The sequence below is a fragment of the Malurus melanocephalus genome, unplaced genomic scaffold (genome assembly GCF_030028575.1).
Source record: "Malurus melanocephalus ecotype Western Australia unplaced genomic scaffold, MMel_1.1 scaffold_506, whole genome shotgun sequence".
NCBI lineage: Eukaryota > Metazoa > Chordata > Aves > Passeriformes > Maluridae > Malurus > Malurus melanocephalus.
This window is the reverse complement of record NW_026623738.1, coordinates 173,378-190,485: the sequence shown is the minus strand read 5'-3', so window position 1 is coordinate 190,485 and position 17,108 is coordinate 173,378. Positions and strand designations below refer to the sequence as shown.

Genomic DNA, 17,108 nt, shown 5'->3' with positions numbered 1-17,108 from the left:
GCAGCTTTTGCCCTTCATGATAAACAGACATGGAACGACACTTATGGAATTCTTATTTCTTGAACTGATATTGTGTTTCTTATATGCTGACAGTAAGAATCAGTATATTTTTTTTCCATTGACATGCATCACCTCAGGGCTCTGTACAACTGTGAGTTTGAGTTTTGCCACTGCTCCCATGTTGTTGACAAAATGAAAACAACAGGAACAGGTATTCACAGTGAAGGAAGAGCAGGATTGATGAGTGTCTCTCTGTTTTTTGCAAGCTATGGACTACTGCTCATRTACTTCATGCAGAATTTTGTTATCACTGCCATAGTGAGGAATAGGGGTTAATCTGAAGAATTCTTTAGATGTACTTCCATTATTTTAGACCTCTCCTTTACAAAATGGGGCTGAGTAATTGAAAAGGTCACCCAACTGAATGTGCCTCAAGAACCTACTACATCTTATCATTAACTAATTATAAAATACCACTGTCAAGTCTTACCAGGAGCTCGAAGAAGAACCAAGCATACTTGAAGACTGATTCTCTCACTATGCCTGTGCTGACCACCATCTGCAAGGCCAGTTCCTCATGAAAATGCTAGTTAATAAACACAAAATGTTGGAAAATTGCTTTTTAATCAACTCATTTTTAACATTCCCCATCTTCCCTGGGGTAAACTTCTCCATAAAGGAAGGTGAGCAGCTGGGTGGGGGTGTACAGGCATCTCTATAGGATGAGAAGGCAGATTTGACCAAAATTATATTTAAAGAATGTTGCTGGCAAACAGACTTTTAGACCCATTTTTCTATGGATCCAGAACTGTGATAACTGAACAAGGAAATGCCTTTGGACTATCCTCAGGTTTCTGTGACAGGTTTGTGTGACAGGCAGCAGTCATACTTCCCACTATCTGCTAAGTGTGTTTGTTTWGCATATCCATATTTTTCTGAGACAAGGTAGAAGTAAGATTGATTGTGTGGTGGGAGACCTTGTACAGACATTTGTAGTTGGAGACAATACTTTTTACAGTGAGATTTGAATGCAAGACACACAATCCCAATTATCTAAACTTTTAGGAAATTCAAATCTGGACTACAAAAAGCTTGGTTCTAAAAGYTACAAAAAGGGACAAAGAAAATAATTCTTTACAGAAAAAAAAAGGAGGCAAATATTTCTGAATGGAGTTCACCATAACATGTAAGGACATGTATCCAAGGGTAAATAGGAGTGGAAAACAATCAAGGCTCTAGGACTTTGAGAAACAGAGAAAAGGGAGGATCCAGACAGGCTGCTACTTGTCTAAATCTGTCCTGGAAAAAGAATCTGAAGCCTCTGGAGCAAAAGCAGAAAAGTTTGAGTAATGTTTACCCCATGATTCAATATTTCATCACAAACTCATCAAAATAATGGTATTTTGTTCTGTCATTTTTCTCTCCTCATTTAATAGTTAATTGCCAGCACTATCTCAGAATGTTCCACGTTCTGAAAGTACTTCCCTCATGCATAGCCGTAGCCTACCTTTTTATTGGACGGTCTTGTGCTTGCACAAAGACCTGACATGTCATTTGTTCCTTCAGCATAGTAAGACATGCGACTGGAGCTGTGATCCAGAGGCTGGAGGACACAAATGGAAGAAATACACAATAGTAAATTAATAAGTAACTTAATCTAATTAACATAGAAGAAATCACCCGCAGTGGAGGAGTTTATTTGTTTTTTTTGTTTCTTTAGGAATGCACAAACATTCACCTACACAACTCTTCTCTTTCCTTGTCCCCATCCCCCTTTCCAGGGGAGGCCGGAGCCCACCGGAGAGCAGCAGCAGCAGCAGCAGCGTCAGGGTGCAAGTGCCAGCACTGCCATCGCGTGCCCAATGGCAGCACTGCAGCTGGACTCCGGAGGATACGAGTCACCCCCTAAACCGTGTACATTTATCCTCTGGCTCTACGTCCGAAATTAATTAGACCCTTGAAGTATTCCTTCCATTGAGAGTAATGCCAATTTAAAAGGCAGTGAAACGGCAGTAACCAATTGTAAATTGCTACATTTATCAATGTGATGAAGCTGTAATATCAAACATTGTAATTCTGTCTTAATTTGGAAAAATGCCTTGAGATCTGATTTTGTCTCTTTTTCCCCCCCAGGACACAGTACATTAGAGTAAAAGTCATAAAGCAATTAAATTCAAATCTACATTATTAAAAATTGCTATGGATGAATACATATGCCCATATGAACAAATAAGTAAGTTGTCAAAGCCTGTGTATCTTACTAGTTCTGGTTTAAYTTGCTGAAGACAAGTATCTGTTGATTAACCAGAGAGACACATGGTCGTTCAACAGAGAAAAGACTTCAAAACATTTCTGAAAATAATCTACTAGAGTAGCAGTAGATTTCATACATAAAACTCATGGAAAAGGGAGGGGGGATACAGTTCAGAGCTCATCAGRCATGCTGCTGCAGAGCCCTGCCAGGGCTGCAGCTAAATGCAGCCCCTTGCATAGGGRAAGAAAATCCTGCTTTTGTCAGAGGTACAGCTTCCCAGCTCCATCTGAATGGCGAACTCTATATTTTGGGTTCCCCAGACAGTTGTGCACAACCATCCTCATAAAGCTCTGAGATGGGCTGGGATGTTGTAGATCAGAAAGTACCCAGTGCCAATCAGGGAAACAAAATCCTTTCTCTTGGATGTCATCAACATTTCTGTCCTGCAAGCCATTGGTGGTGTRTGTAGCTGTGGATGAGGGCACAGAGGAGGTTTGTAGTTCACTGTGTGGTTGAATGAAGATTTTGAAACATACGGGTACAAATTATGCATTGCAGTCAGCATAAAACCATGGGGCTGCAGTCATATAATTGGCTACTTTTTTTTTTTTTTTTTAAACAGGAAACTACGTAACATGAAACCAAAAAAAATAAAGGAAGAAAGGTGTGTGATGGCTGTGACTGACTCTGTGCAACTTGGACCAGACCAGGTCATCACATGTGAACAGAACCTAAATGCCTGGAATAACAGGAGAGTGAGGCACATTCAAAAAACCAAATGCCTCTGTGGAGTGTCTAAACTGCAAACAAGAGACAGAGTTCTTCCCTCTTGCTCTCCACCAGTAAGAGACACCAGAATTTCGCATGGGATTTAATGTGTATCTATAACAAATCAGGGATGTTGAACAGCAAATGCTTCTGGCAATACATACAGTGCATCTGCAAAGAGCAAAACCAACCCTCAAAGACAAAATCTACATTATTAGATTTTGGGCCATACCATTCTTCAGATATTTGACTTAGCTCTCTTACCTTGGATGACATGATGTTTTTGACCTCYTCATCAGTAGCAGCTTGTGTAACAGTGATGTCAGGATTGCTGCAGCTTATCACTCGGCTCTGCAGGAGTTTGCTTCCCACAGACACTGCAGAAGTGCGTCCAAAAGTGTGATAATAACGAGACTCTGTCGAAATGGTGCTGCTGCATCCACCTGCCACAGCGATATGTTTCAATTAAGACTAAAGGACATATGAGACAAACATGAGATTCAAGCCAATTTTGCTCACTGCTATTGTAACATCAGCATATTGAAATGCATAAAAAACTCACTACCAACTGCTTCATTAACAATCTACATAATCATTGAATGACAAGGTGCAGATATTATCCCAGTCAACAGCTCATGGGGYGATTGCACAAGCAATCACAAATAAAAGATTAATTGGGCTACCTGAGTAGCAGCACTGTTACAATAGTTCTTTCTTCCTTTCAGCTCTCTTTAATTTGCTGTAGATTAAGACAATATTCACAGGCCTAAACACAAAATAGTACCTTCAATACCATGTTTGTAGTATCCAAAGAAGCAGGGACCACTGCAATCAGGAATTTCACTAAATCATTATCTAGTTTTCAGTTTCACCACCGACATTATTTTTTCTGGGATAAACAATTTCTAAGTGTATGCAAACGCAGAGGTTTTAGCACATCCTAACACCATTCTAAATGTTCCTCGAGAGGGATCCAAGTTAATATTCAAAAGAGAAAAAGCCCTACATATCTACATATCTACAGCTCCCACAGCACAGCTGCTTGTGTAAGTCATTTAATATATACCAATAATCAAATTAATCTCATGGGCTTTAAGACAATGATTGCAGCAGAATACCAGAATGGTTGAGGTTGGAAGGGCCCTTTGAAGGCCATCTGCYCCAATCCCTCTGCTCAAGCAGGATCACCTTGAGTCAGCTGCCTGGGACTACATCCAGGTGGCTTCTACTGTCTCCAAGGTGAGAGACTCAGACAACTTGTCTGGCCAGCCTCTGCCAGTGCTCAGTCATGCTCTGAAGAAGTGTTTCCTCATGTTCATGGTGTTTCAGTGTGTGCCCACTGCCCCTGATTTTGTCACTGGGTGCCACTGGAAACAGCCAGGGTCTGTCTTTGCTCTCTCCCTTTAGCTCCTTGTGTATGTTGAAGATTCTTCTCGAGCCTTCTTTTTTTCCCAGCTCTCAGCCTTTCTTCACTGAAGAGCTGCTCCAGATCCTTTATCATCTTCTTTGCCCTTCGCTGGTCTCTGTGCAACATGTTCATGTCTCTCTTGTATTGGGGAGTTCAGAACTGGACATAACACTCCAGGTATGGCTGAGGAGAAGGATCACCTGTCTAAACCTGCTGGTCATACAGCATTTTATCATCTGATGACAACCTTAGTGAAATGGAGATATTAGGTGAGCTTGGCCCTATACCACTTGACAGTAGGTTACTTTGCATGGAAAGTAATTTACTGATGTACACGTCAGTAAAAAATTGTCATCTTAAGGCCATTTCAGCTTATGAAGGAGATTATTATAGAAACAGCTTCAGTTGAGGCAATCTCTCTTGCATTCATCTTCATGAAGCTACAACATTGCTTGCAGTTGAGGAGTCCTCTCACTTGAACCCTGCATCGTAAATAAATAATTGAGGGACGGAGATTGTGAGAGGCAAGTCCAGCTCTTCACAGCATTGAAATTCCTGACCTACCTCTCAGAAAAATGATGTAGTGCTTAAACAGAACAGCGTATTGCTTAAATGGTACGTATTCTGGATCTGAGAAGTTGTGTTTGCTATCTTACAGGTCAGTCCCTTAAGTCCYTCTCTCAGAAGGACATGCTGAACAACATGTATCAAGAAAAAAAGTACTTTTGTAATCCCTGCCCCAATAATACCTGGTTTGACCACTTCTCTTTGAGGATCTGGCAGACGAAATACATAGTACACGTAAGATGCCAGGAGGCAGTTCCTCCCATGCGGATCCTTGCTCAGCTCTTTGCTGTTATGGAGACTGTTCACTATTGAAACCACGGATTCAAAGGCAAGTTGTGAGAAGTTGGCTGTGAAACAAAGGTAGGAATTAGAGTCAGCACTGAAGAGTCTAATGTAATTAGGTGAGGGCATTCTTTGTATCAACAGCTAATCTTAAAAGGTTCAATTCAGTCCTTTACAAATTCAGAGTTCTAGACAGTAACTGCTATGCCTGCAGACCCTAAGTCTACATAGGCCAACAAACACTCTCCAGCAGACCCACTGACTTGCAAGTCAATCACTGCTGTTCTGTCACTTTGTGCTACATAAAAGCAGACTGTAACTGTTAATTATGATTTCTAGCAGCCTTCACACATTTCCTATAAATTATCCTCTTTCAGAATACTAACTCATTACTCTCCAGCTGACAGACAAATACAAGCTAGCAGACTTTTGCACAAGTATTGCAGTGGATGACAAGTGTTGATTATCTAAATGAGATAGGAAATGAACTACACCATTTTTTTTCAAACAAAGCTGAACCACAGCCCACTTTCTGACTTGTATTTGCAGATAAGTAAATTACTACAGTTTAATGTACTTCTCAACCGGAGAGCAAGATTCTTACATGTACGTGGAAAGGACAGAAGGCAGGAACTCAAGTTAAACCTGATTAAATCATTAAACTCAGTCCTGAAAAGCACAACTCTTTCTGATGTGGACTRCCCTTCATACTAAATCTGAGCCTGGATAATTAGCAATCATTTTCCTCCCATTTCTAGGTTSCTTGAAAAACCTCTTGAAGGCCATGAACTAGTAAATACCTGTCTGTCCAGCTATAACCGTAGGCTGTACAGCCAGCTGGAAAAGTTTGTCTAGTACCAAATGCAAAAATAAGACAAGAGGCTCAAGGCGTGAAGAATTCAAACAGATAATGCTGAGTTTCAATTCATGYTCTGGTGAAAACTCCGTAATCTTCTGATCCATCAGTCGAACAGGGAATGTCACTTGGCTTTCCAGAGAATGGCACAAAGTGAAGAACTTCTCCAGGTGGTTATCCTGCAAATACAATGCACTCACAGTTAAAAAAATCSATACAGTTCAGGCTACTGCTAGCTAAGCAAAGCCTGATGGGATGAAAGAAGAGATTTCACCCTTCTGGCCTTCAGTAGTGGCTGCTCTGAGTGATCAACTTATAAAGAAGTTACAGTGTTTTGCTTGCTCCTATTTATCTGGTTCAAATTCAGTCTGTGGTTAGATCAGCACAGAGGCAGAACTATCCGCACTAAACTAACTGCTTCATTTAATGAAAAGACAGTTCCTTCTCTCCGATAAAACTCTGTCACATCTTGGCTCTACAGTCCCTCTGCCACTCACACCTGAGTTCCAGCTACATACAATTCATGCACCCTATGTGCATGTGTACTTGTATTTAAAAAGCATTCGGCAAAGGAGTGATGGACCTGCTTCAGACAGGGCCTTCAGCTGTTAGGACATATTTACMAGGATTATCTAGAATGGGATTAGAGTTAAGAGACACTGAAAAGCAGCAGACACAAAACAAAGCAGATCTGCCTCAAACTAGTATCTCAGTAAGATGGGCAAAGATCCAATTTTCTATCTCTTTTAAATGACCAGAATCGTTAAGTTCTCACCCAGCAGTAAGCTTCTGTCCCCAGAGAACTGGTATTGAGAAGTATGCCTAACACATACCGGCAGTGTATACCTGTCCATGGGAGTGAGGAGGTGCTGTCTGTGGAGATGTGGACATATTGCCTGAAGCAGCCTTGAAGAATAGAAGATGCAGGCTACAGAAACTGGCACTGTGCCCTGTGAGTGTCTTTCAATCACCAGACTCCTGCTGAGCTGAGAGGAYACCAGGCTCCCTATTGCTCTATGTGACTTGCTGCTAAGAGCGCTCATTTATTCACTTCTACCAAAAGATTTAATTTTACCACAGGATTTAATTCACTGAGGATATCAGGTTAYTTCCACAACTCCTATTTTTTTTTAACCTGTGTGAGATTAAACATCTCAATTTCATAAGCCTGCTAAATTGCCTGGACATCTGAATTTTCTTTGAAAYGAAACTACAACTGTGCGATTCTTCTGACGCATTACCTGGGTGTGAACAGATGACATGGCTTGAACTTCAACAACGAAAACGCCCTTATGTCCTTCAACCCACTTTATAGGTGGTGTCTGAGCTGGAATTTTCTGTGATGGAAAAAAAAGAATGGGAATCATCTTCCTTTTATTGATCAAACAGAAAGTTTGTTTACATGAGCGTCTATAGAGTATTCCCACTATTCAGTTCATTTTAGATACCCAAATTMAGTGCCATACATCTCCTTGTTCTTGTAGACATTTGAACAGAAGCTGCTGCATTGAACAGGGAAATTTAGAGAATTTCAGCTGATGTCTAGTACAGATCACGTGAATACCTTATCATGGGATATTTTCAATGCTAAAATTTTCTGGCCAAGGGAATCCCAAAAGCACTCCATCGTGATATGGTGCAGTTCAAACCCTCTGGACAAGTGTCCTACATGCCGTATTTACTGAGAGGACACAGTTTTCTGCTCCAGTAACACCACCTGATTCCATTTCCCCTCTGCCTCCCACAAAGCCACAAAACAAAAGAACAAATTATCCTATGGAAGAAATTGAGTTACTGACTTGACACTCTCCAAACAAATGTATCCCTGATTAGACAATTTACAAGCATTTTCTTGAATAATTAACTTTAAGAAAAATATAACGATATAAAATAATAACACCAGTGACAATAACAACAACAACAACAACATTTTTCTCCAGATCTTTCCCCTTCTAAAAAAAAAAAAAGGAGGCACTGCCTACCAGCAGACAGCAATGTTAATTTGTAAAATGCTTATGTTGCTCTCCTACATTAGGAAAATATTATCTTTTAATAATTTTGTTAGTTACCTCAGGAGAGTGAATGGAATAGTGTAAAGGCAGTTTATCCAATGCAACAGGAAGACTATAATGTCCAGTTTGAAGACGATCACTTAAAAGAATTGGCAGCCACTGGAACAAATGAAGAGAAAACACAGCAATATTCAAGATGATATATGATTAGAGCTATTTATCTAATTTGTTAGATACAGTCAACAGAACAACAAATGAGATATTGACCCAAACATCTCTGCTCTAAGCCATTCAACAGTAATTTCTTTGCATTTTAAATTCAAAGATAGTTGATAGCTACTGTAGAAAAATGTACAAGACTGCTTTACATCTCTTTTGAAGAAAACAAACACAGAGCTTCTCATGTGTGACATATATTTTTCTAATAAATCCTATCAAAAGCATTTAATGGAGTCCATGTTTCTTTTTAAAAAGTGATGTATCTTGGATACACTGATCTTTGGTATTGAAGCAAATCTACAGTTAAAGTTTTGCTGGGATAAATTGAACCTCTTCCTTGTGRTGACCACACCAGACTGCGTTAATATTTGGACACATTTAATTTTTTGTTCAAGTCTGAAAGAGGCTGTGCATTTGGATATCACAGAGCAGAAGCATTTTGTATTCAGGTRAACAGTATATTGAAAATTTTCTTATTCTTGAAAATAAGTCCTCACCTATRTCAAGTCTTGGTCCTGAACTAACTTATTTCTTAACAATCCCACTGRCATGGGTGGGACTATAACTGTCCATAAAAGAAAGACAATTTGAAAGGATGCTCAGTACTGGGATTAAAAAAAGATCCAAAGCAAACAAACATGCAAACAAGAAAACAAACAAAAATACGCAAATACAACCCCTCCCCAAACTTCATAGCAAGAACRCATGGAAAGCACTTGTCTAGTTCCCCAGCTCAATTGCTGACCACAGCTCTAGGCCATTTTCAAATCTGAAGMATTATCATCTTCAATGCTTTGCTTTTACATCAAAATATCTCCAGTTAAAAATACTGATTGATTAAAAAAAGGTCAGCGAAACTATGTTACAACATGTATTTCTCAACCTAAAACATGAAGATAAAGAATGCAAGAGAATTACATATATAGCTGTCAGGTTCCTTCTGTTTTTTTAATTTTTATGTGGATAAAAGACAATTTAGAACAGAAATGAAGAGCCATGTAAAACCTAATTGAAAATATTACATTAGCTGTTGCCTCATGTGTGAACATGGTAACAATGCTAATTGTAATTGCATATGTTTTAGGAGGTTTTTTTTTTGCAATAAATTAAATCTAATAGAATGCAATTATGTGCTATTGAGCATTGCTGTTCCAAATGTTTAGGTGCATGTTTCAGTTGAATCAGGTGAATTAATTAAGTTCAAAGACAATTAGCACTGTAAAATTATAGCATGAGGATGTAATGTATCTCAGGTTGCACGCAATTTCTGTGAATTCACACTAAGACCTTCCTTATTGTTTTGATGTATTGCCATAACCAGAATGGGAACAAATGACAAAATTCTTGACAAGCAAGAAATCTGTTGGCATAGGAYACACAGACACAYAGACACACACATACACACACTGYCTTACGTATCCCATGGAACTTACTGAATATCCTAGGAGGGTTTCCACAGATGCTCCTTGCTTTGGTTGGCAGCTGATGTGATAGAATGTGAACAATAGATGGTGTTTCTCTGTGAGTTTTGCTGGCAGCTTAATTTTCACTTCTTCATAAAAGTCWGGGGATCTGTTTAAAAAAAATGCCGAGCATGTTCTCAATGTAAGTAGGAGACTGAGCAAGAGGCAAATTTGCCACTAGAATTTATATTAAAAAAAAAGCTATATAAATCCTGAAAACAGACCTGAATTAAACAAAGTATACATATACATACACATATATGGAGTTATATTTATTAACAATCTACGGTTCTGAATCAGATAAAAAGAGACAGTAACAGCAGGACAGTTTCAGCCTCCACCTATCTCTATATTTTAAAAACCATTCCATCCTAATTTTGGACTCTAGGATAACTATTGTGCAAATCCCAAAACCAAATTCTCATTCAAGAGAATGAGAATGTCCCTTCAGCTCTTTTGGATCTGTGAATTCATTGAAGTGAATGATGTCAAAAGTTGTGCTGCTTCCTGTTCCTGCCCCTTAATCCTCATAGTAAGAATATTCTCAACTACATAAAAGCTTCAAACAAGAAAAAGCAATGGTTGCTCATGCAGCCATCATTTATGCAAATGTATCTAGCAATCCAAATTAGATATGATAAACTGCAAAAATTATAAATGTTTAAAATGGCATTCTTTGATGAACTATGTAGCATAACAATAATGCAAAAAGATCATAATTACTTCTGAAGTAATTTGAATAGTAACAACACTTACTTATTATGATATGTGATAGCTGTGTAAACYTCTTGGACAAATTCTGGACCTGAAGATTTCCCAAAAATTACCTAAATTAAGAAGAAACAGCAATCAGGACTACAGCATTTATTTGTCATCATCATGCATAAATTTTAGGACAGTATGTGAAGACTTACAGTGACTCCTCAATTTCATCTCAGCTCATTGGTAATAAATGTCCTATTACCAAGCACCTTCCCCACACTCCATTCAGYGTCACATAACAGGAAAATGGAGCAGAGTTATTTCTAGATTCACTGACTACCTCACATCACATTCTTTAGTCATGAACTAAAAACCAAGGAAWCACAGGAAAAAAGTTATAGTAAGCCATTTAGATATTGTCACACTGTTTTTATCTTMGTGCTAAAAAGTCAAATGGAAAGGATTTTCAGAAGTTTTTGTTTTTCAGCTGTAGCCTGCTCAATCACCGTGAGACACATCTCACCTTACCTTAGTGGTCCAAAGTCCCTTTTACAACCAATAAAGAGGCAATTCTGGTGCTAGATTTGCTGTCCTAAGAAACTGTGGTAAGGTTTTAAAATAAAAAAAAAWTTAACAGGAGCCCTGGGAGATGAGCTTAGACAAGAATTTCTGCACAGTGCAAGTCTTTATATATAGAGAGAGAGGAAGGTCACTTCCAGTGGAGAGGAAAGCCAAATATACTGTGTGTCCTAAGCATTTGTCAAAACTAATTGCATCACGGGCAGAGTTTAAGGGAATCAACAATGCAGTGTTGTGTAAAAGAAGGTGCTACATTCAATGGCCCAGCTTCCAGAGGCTTCTGGAAGAAATGTGGCTTGCAATACCTTGCTGATCCTCTGATTTCATTTCCACAGGCTATGTGGAGTAAGGCTGTGAAGTATGTACTGTACAATGGCAGCACACTGATAAAGGCTGGTTGAGTGATAGCCTTGGTTCAACAGATGGTTGGACTAAAGTTTACTCAAAGTGATATTTCCACTCACTTTTTTTCCTTCTCTAAAAAATAAAATAAAAAAAGCAAAATTATTTTTATCTCAATGTCATTCTCAAATAGCCAATAACACTGTCTGAAAACATCCAAAAAAATTAGGCTGAAGCAGACATCTTGGTTAGTCCACTCAAACTGAATATCTGAAGCTTGTTAAAGTTGAATAAAGGAGTTTACAGTGAGAGATGTTGAATAACCTGAACACAGATGGGACTGACTGCTCTGCTAGTAATGTACATGTATGCCCTAACACATGGTGCACTTCAAACATGGAAAATTCTACCTACACTGCATGATTGTGCATCCATTCATGTTCATGCAATGAACATGCCAAATTTTATTTTCCAGCACAGCACCTGAGCATTTGTGTAAAYACAGCACTTGCAGAGCAGTTACCCTGGAAAACAGACTACATAATTCTTAAAAGTCTCTGAAGGCCCTAGAAATTCCAACATGATATTGATTAATATTATGCCATTCTTCCAAAAATAGGGTAGGAWGATTTAGATAAGATATAAGAGGTAATATGCCTCTGGTTAGACTAGAATGACAAGTCTTTCTTGCTGCGAGTAAGGAGYACAGCCCTGCTTTAGGATGAGAAAGAAAGCTTCACGAGCTCTCTGATGTTACGCTTCCTAAGGCCCCACTAGAAGCTGTGGTGATGGGAAGTAAAAAATTATTTATCTCTTCAGAGGTTTCTCAGGAACAAAAGTCTGCTAAGAAATCTCAGCATTTATTACCGGCATTGCACAGGAYGGGTCTTCGCCACACATAAACTGGATCTTGATGGTAATGTTCCTTGCAGAAGCCACTCGGTTAGCAAAATTCAGCCTCTGAGGGTAAACATAGAGGAGATTTCTGGAAGAAAGATAAGGAAGAATAAAACGGGTAAATGACATGCAGTCCTGTTTGAAAATTAAGTGCACAAATTAGCATCTTGCTGACTCCTCTCCCTGTCCTTCAGTTACATCTACATTGTAGAAGATTTGTCAGAACTCAATTTCAAAAGTTCACACAGAAAAGGTAATTTCTTGTTGTGACACATAAAAAAATCCTATGTTTAAGATTTCACCCACACTAAGCTATGTCTTGTTAAAAACAAACTATTATCTTCGCTTCATCCAAAGAAAAGCAGGAATCCCTAGAGAAAGCAGCCCCTTTCTCAGGTGTGAATAATCAGATTTTGGAAGGGGGAAGGGACTACTCAGAGGTGATAAAACCAAAGAAGCCAACAACTTTAGTTCATATATTTGTAGCTTATAGCAAATAAAAAGGCATATACTTTAGGTTAAAAAAATAAAAAAGCAGTATCAATGAAACTAAGAAAATACAAATAAGAAAATCTGAAACCGTAATTCAATAAGCTRTGTTTTATTAATAATGAATATGAATAATGCTCTGAAATACAGCATACTTTATTGTTTACTAGCTTCTGTACATGTGCATATCCCTAAACTTAAAAAGCACCTTTTATTTCTGTGGGAAACTTGACAGCATAGATGGTCTTCTGATGCACAGCTCTAATAGTAGATTCAAAATATTAATAGAAAGRTTTTTCTCTGATGAAGTCTATAGCAAAACCATAGATTTCAGCTAGGTCTGGATTATACACACATTCTGGAATCATGTCTGTTTAGTGTCTTGTTTTCCCAGTCTGCTACAAGATTTTCATCGCTTTCCCTTTGAGTGCAAGGAATAAGACTAATTCTGGTAGAAAAAATATGCTGCCTTTCAGGGAGAAATAAGGACTATTCACAGACTTTCATGCTTTCTTTTTGTCTGTAGCAGTTAGAAGCTGCACACAGAATTGACTGTCTTGATCACAGATATCTYCTCAGTACCACTGTCAGCTGACAAAGTCAAGCAGCCTTGGAGAACATTGTTATTAAGCTGGACAGTCCCTTTTCCATTTATTCAATCCTAAGACCTGGAAAACTATGTTTTTTTTCTCCTGATTGCCATGTGTCACAACATGACAGAACTCTTCAATGACAGTTCAAGCTACTTTTTTAAACAAATATGCACTACATGGGACTTTGCGTGCCTTGCAAAAAACCTAGCATGTAACTTGTCTTTCCCTTCATTCAGAATGATATTTCTGCCTCTCACACTAATGGACTCCCTCCCTTACTATCCTAAGTGCAATTTTTGCTCTGCCAAATTCTCTCCCAGATGATGTTAAGGAAAGCTAAGTGAAATAGAGAAATATATCAGTAACGTCTACTGAATTATACCTGGGGGACTGACATATTAAATGAAGGATATTGTCAATACTACATCTGCCAGAAGTGAAAAAATACATGTAGGGAAGGCTGAATAATACAGTCATTGCTTCATTAATCTGCAGCCTAGGACAAGAKGTCACAAATCTATATAATGGACCTGAGCACTGGATTTTATTTTTACGTGTGACTTGAGAAGAAAGATATGTAAAAACACAGAGAGCCCTCTGCTGACTATGCAACCAAGGAAGCATTATTCCAGCAAGTACTGCACTGAAAAGCTAAAGCTTGTGCCATTTATGCTCAAGCACTTTTACGAATCTTGCTCACATGTGTACTAAAACCATCAYCACTGAGGAAGAACAGAGGCAAATGCTGAGTCTGGGTATGCTGCTGAGATGAAAGTGATGGCTGACATCTGAAGTAGGAAGGTGAGAAGATGATTAAAAGAYCATCTGTTCTATCACACAGGCATGAATTGTAGACGCATTGCTGACCACTGCGTAAGTGCTACCACAGGCACTCCATCCATAGGCTCCAAAAGCCTGAGAGGATGCAAAGACAAGGAGAATTTCCACATGGCAGTTAGTAGGGGTATTGGGACAGCAAATACTGCTCTTTAAACAACAGGACACCTAGGCTCCCCATAAGGATGTCATGGGCTGCAGGAGGCATTGCATCTCTCCCAAGATTCTGCACTGAGCAGAAATATTACAGCAACTGTAAATATGTCACAGCAAATACTTTTGGTCAATGTGATTAGATTTCTGCCCTCACTCTCCCTGCAGAGAGTGCAGCATTCTGGTTCCAGATAGTCAAATGTGCTTAAAAAGCAAAAGAACTATTCAGGGGACAGTACGGCAGAATACCCAATGTCACTGAGAATACAGTCCCAAAGRCCAGCAGAGTCCTGAGTGAGGCACAGATCCAGACAGCTTCTGTAGGGTGGAGAGCATCACCCAGCAGAGTGATAATAAGATGAGAGACTATTTCAGAGTCAGCTACCTGCTGGGAAAGCTAAGGACCCACCTAGTCTAGCACAGGACATCATGAGGCAATTCTCATGCAAATTTGCTGACCTTCCTACACTTTCATGCAGCTTAGCAGTGATTTAATCACTTCCCATAGGCAAAGCAACACAGACCTATCCTCTGCCAAAATAAAATCTATTCTGAGTTTCAAGTCTGTGACCATTATTATTTAATTTTTGTAAATATTGCTTGCACATATGTACACATAAAAGAATCCTTCTCCTTGCTAGATTACACCTCGTGTGAGGTATCAACAAGTGCATCTCCAACTTCTTATGAATATTAGGTGTCTTTATTGGTGGCTGTGACAGGAATTCCATACACAGTAAAACTCAACCGATGTGCAAATAGTCCCTACTGATAAAAACGAAAAATGTAATGCAGGTGAGCAGTGATGGATGAGTCAACATTTACATTTAGAACTTACAGTGCTAGAAACAAAAGATTATATACCCATTAGTTATAATCTTCAATTTTTGTTCATTCTTTCTCAATTTTGGTGGGGAGTCTTCAGGAAAAAAAATGGTTAAAAATTAAAATGCACATCACAAATACTTAACCTAACATGGAAACTTGTTCTAGTCGTCCAATGACTAAGAAAATAGCACAGTGACAGAATTCGGGAGGATGTATATGCGTCATATATTCCATATCTTAAGGTGGATAATTGGGAGAACACTTTGAATGATTTTTCTCATGTTGTTAAAATTTTAAATCATGTGGAAAGTTGATGGACAGATCCCAAACTAAACCAAACGGCCCACAGAAGACTCAGATGCAACAGACATGCTCTCTCTGGGTTCCATGGGCAGAGAGGCTGAGAGCAGTACATAACGCAGTGACAGCAATTACACTGCTGAGTGTAATTGGAGTGTAATAGGAGTGAGAGATCATTATCCAGCAATAATCTTTCATCACCCCAAACTAGTGAAGGATGGGGTAAAATGATTACCACCAAAGCAGAAGACCTCCTACTTACCTCCTGCAGACTACAGCAAGTCTGAGAACGTCATTAATGGTTTGCAATTAAATGAAACGAAGTGGCATTTTTTCCTCCAAAAATCCTCTAAGTGCCAGGTGCTGCCTCTGTCAYAGACAGGACTTCCTGTGCCTGGTTAAGCTGAGTTACTGCTGAAATGATGKGACAAATCCCTCTTCCTCAGCACCAACATTTCATAGTGGCAGTAAACAGCATCATTTTCATTTATATTTAATGAGAAAATAAAATGACAAACAAACTTTAAATTATATGATTTTTCCTATTAAAAATAGATGGGTATGAAAGAAATAAATYGTGGAGTGTTTTGACATTTTCAGGGAAATATTTTTATTAAAGAAATGTAAGTACACAACAAAAAGAAGTGCTCAATTTCACAGTGCACAAAGAAAGTGGGCTGGCTGATCTCTTTGACATAAATCAGAAATACCATCATTTAAAATAATGGCAGTACACCAGTAAAAAAAAAAAGCTTGCAAGACCCAAGTTCAAAGACTATAACAGAAAGCTCCACTTCTCCTATCACAAAGGAAAAAGCTAATATAAAAAAAAAAAAAAAAAAAAAAAAAAAAAAAAAAAAAAAAAAAAAAAAAAAAAAAAAAAAAAAGAAGAAGAAGAAGAAGACTTCTTCCCTCTTTCCCTCTGAAATACCTTTGACAACCTCCCACCCGCAATGTCTGCATATACAGCACTGGTGAAAAAAAATGGTTTGCAGACTTATAATCAAAACTTAGGAAACATCAAACCACCTCTAAAGCCATGATGCACATCTATGACTAAATGCTATCAAATTCTTTAAATAAGATAGGATGATTCTACTTTTCACATTAGAGAAAAGGAAATAAAGTAACATGAAACACTTCCTATTTGGCTCTATCCAAATTCACAGTTACTCCTCATGGGCTAGTTTAATCTAGACTCAAAATAGTATYCATCACATGGAAAACTAAGCAATCAGAATTGCAGTTAAATTAAGCAAAGGGTCATAAGGATCCATGGAGGGRCCTGGCCAGGCTGGATCATGGGTCAAGGCCAAGGGTGTGAGGTTCAACAAGGGCCAGGGCCGGGTCCTGCCCTGGGGTCACAACAACCCCAGGCAGTGCCACAGGCTGGGGCAGAGTGGCTGGAAAGCTGCCCACAGGAAAAGGACCTGGGGGTGCTGGTGACAGCGGCTGAACATGAGCCAGGGTGTGYCCAGGTGGCCAAGAAGGCCAATGGCATCCTGGCCTGGATCAGCAATGGTGTGGCCAGCAGGGCCAGGGCAGGGATTGTCCCCCTG

At 39.0% G+C, this 17,108-nt stretch overlaps 1 protein-coding gene across 4 annotated transcripts in view; it reads right to left on the bottom strand.

Moving 5' to 3' along the window:
- The window catches only part of DOCK8 (dedicator of cytokinesis 8), an 84,104-nt gene that overhangs the window by 31,166 nt on the left and 35,830 nt on the right, over nucleotides 1–17,108 (bottom strand). For all 4 annotated transcript variants that reach the window (XM_057381349.1, XM_057381350.1, XM_057381352.1 and 1 more), the window contains 10 exons: nucleotides 12,320–12,437; nucleotides 10,586–10,656; nucleotides 9,800–9,938; nucleotides 8,205–8,306; nucleotides 7,377–7,472; nucleotides 6,080–6,314; nucleotides 5,180–5,344; nucleotides 3,287–3,465; nucleotides 1,508–1,603; nucleotides 491–586 (listed from right to left, as the gene is read on the bottom strand). In XM_057381349.1, the coding sequence (XP_057237332.1) occupies nucleotides 491–586; nucleotides 1,508–1,603; nucleotides 3,287–3,465; nucleotides 5,180–5,344; nucleotides 6,080–6,314; nucleotides 7,377–7,472; nucleotides 8,205–8,306; nucleotides 9,800–9,938; nucleotides 10,586–10,656; nucleotides 12,320–12,437 (1,297 nt within the window). The remainder of the gene's footprint in view (nucleotides 1–490; nucleotides 587–1,507; nucleotides 1,604–3,286; nucleotides 3,466–5,179; nucleotides 5,345–6,079; nucleotides 6,315–7,376; nucleotides 7,473–8,204; nucleotides 8,307–9,799; nucleotides 9,939–10,585; nucleotides 10,657–12,319; nucleotides 12,438–17,108) is intronic.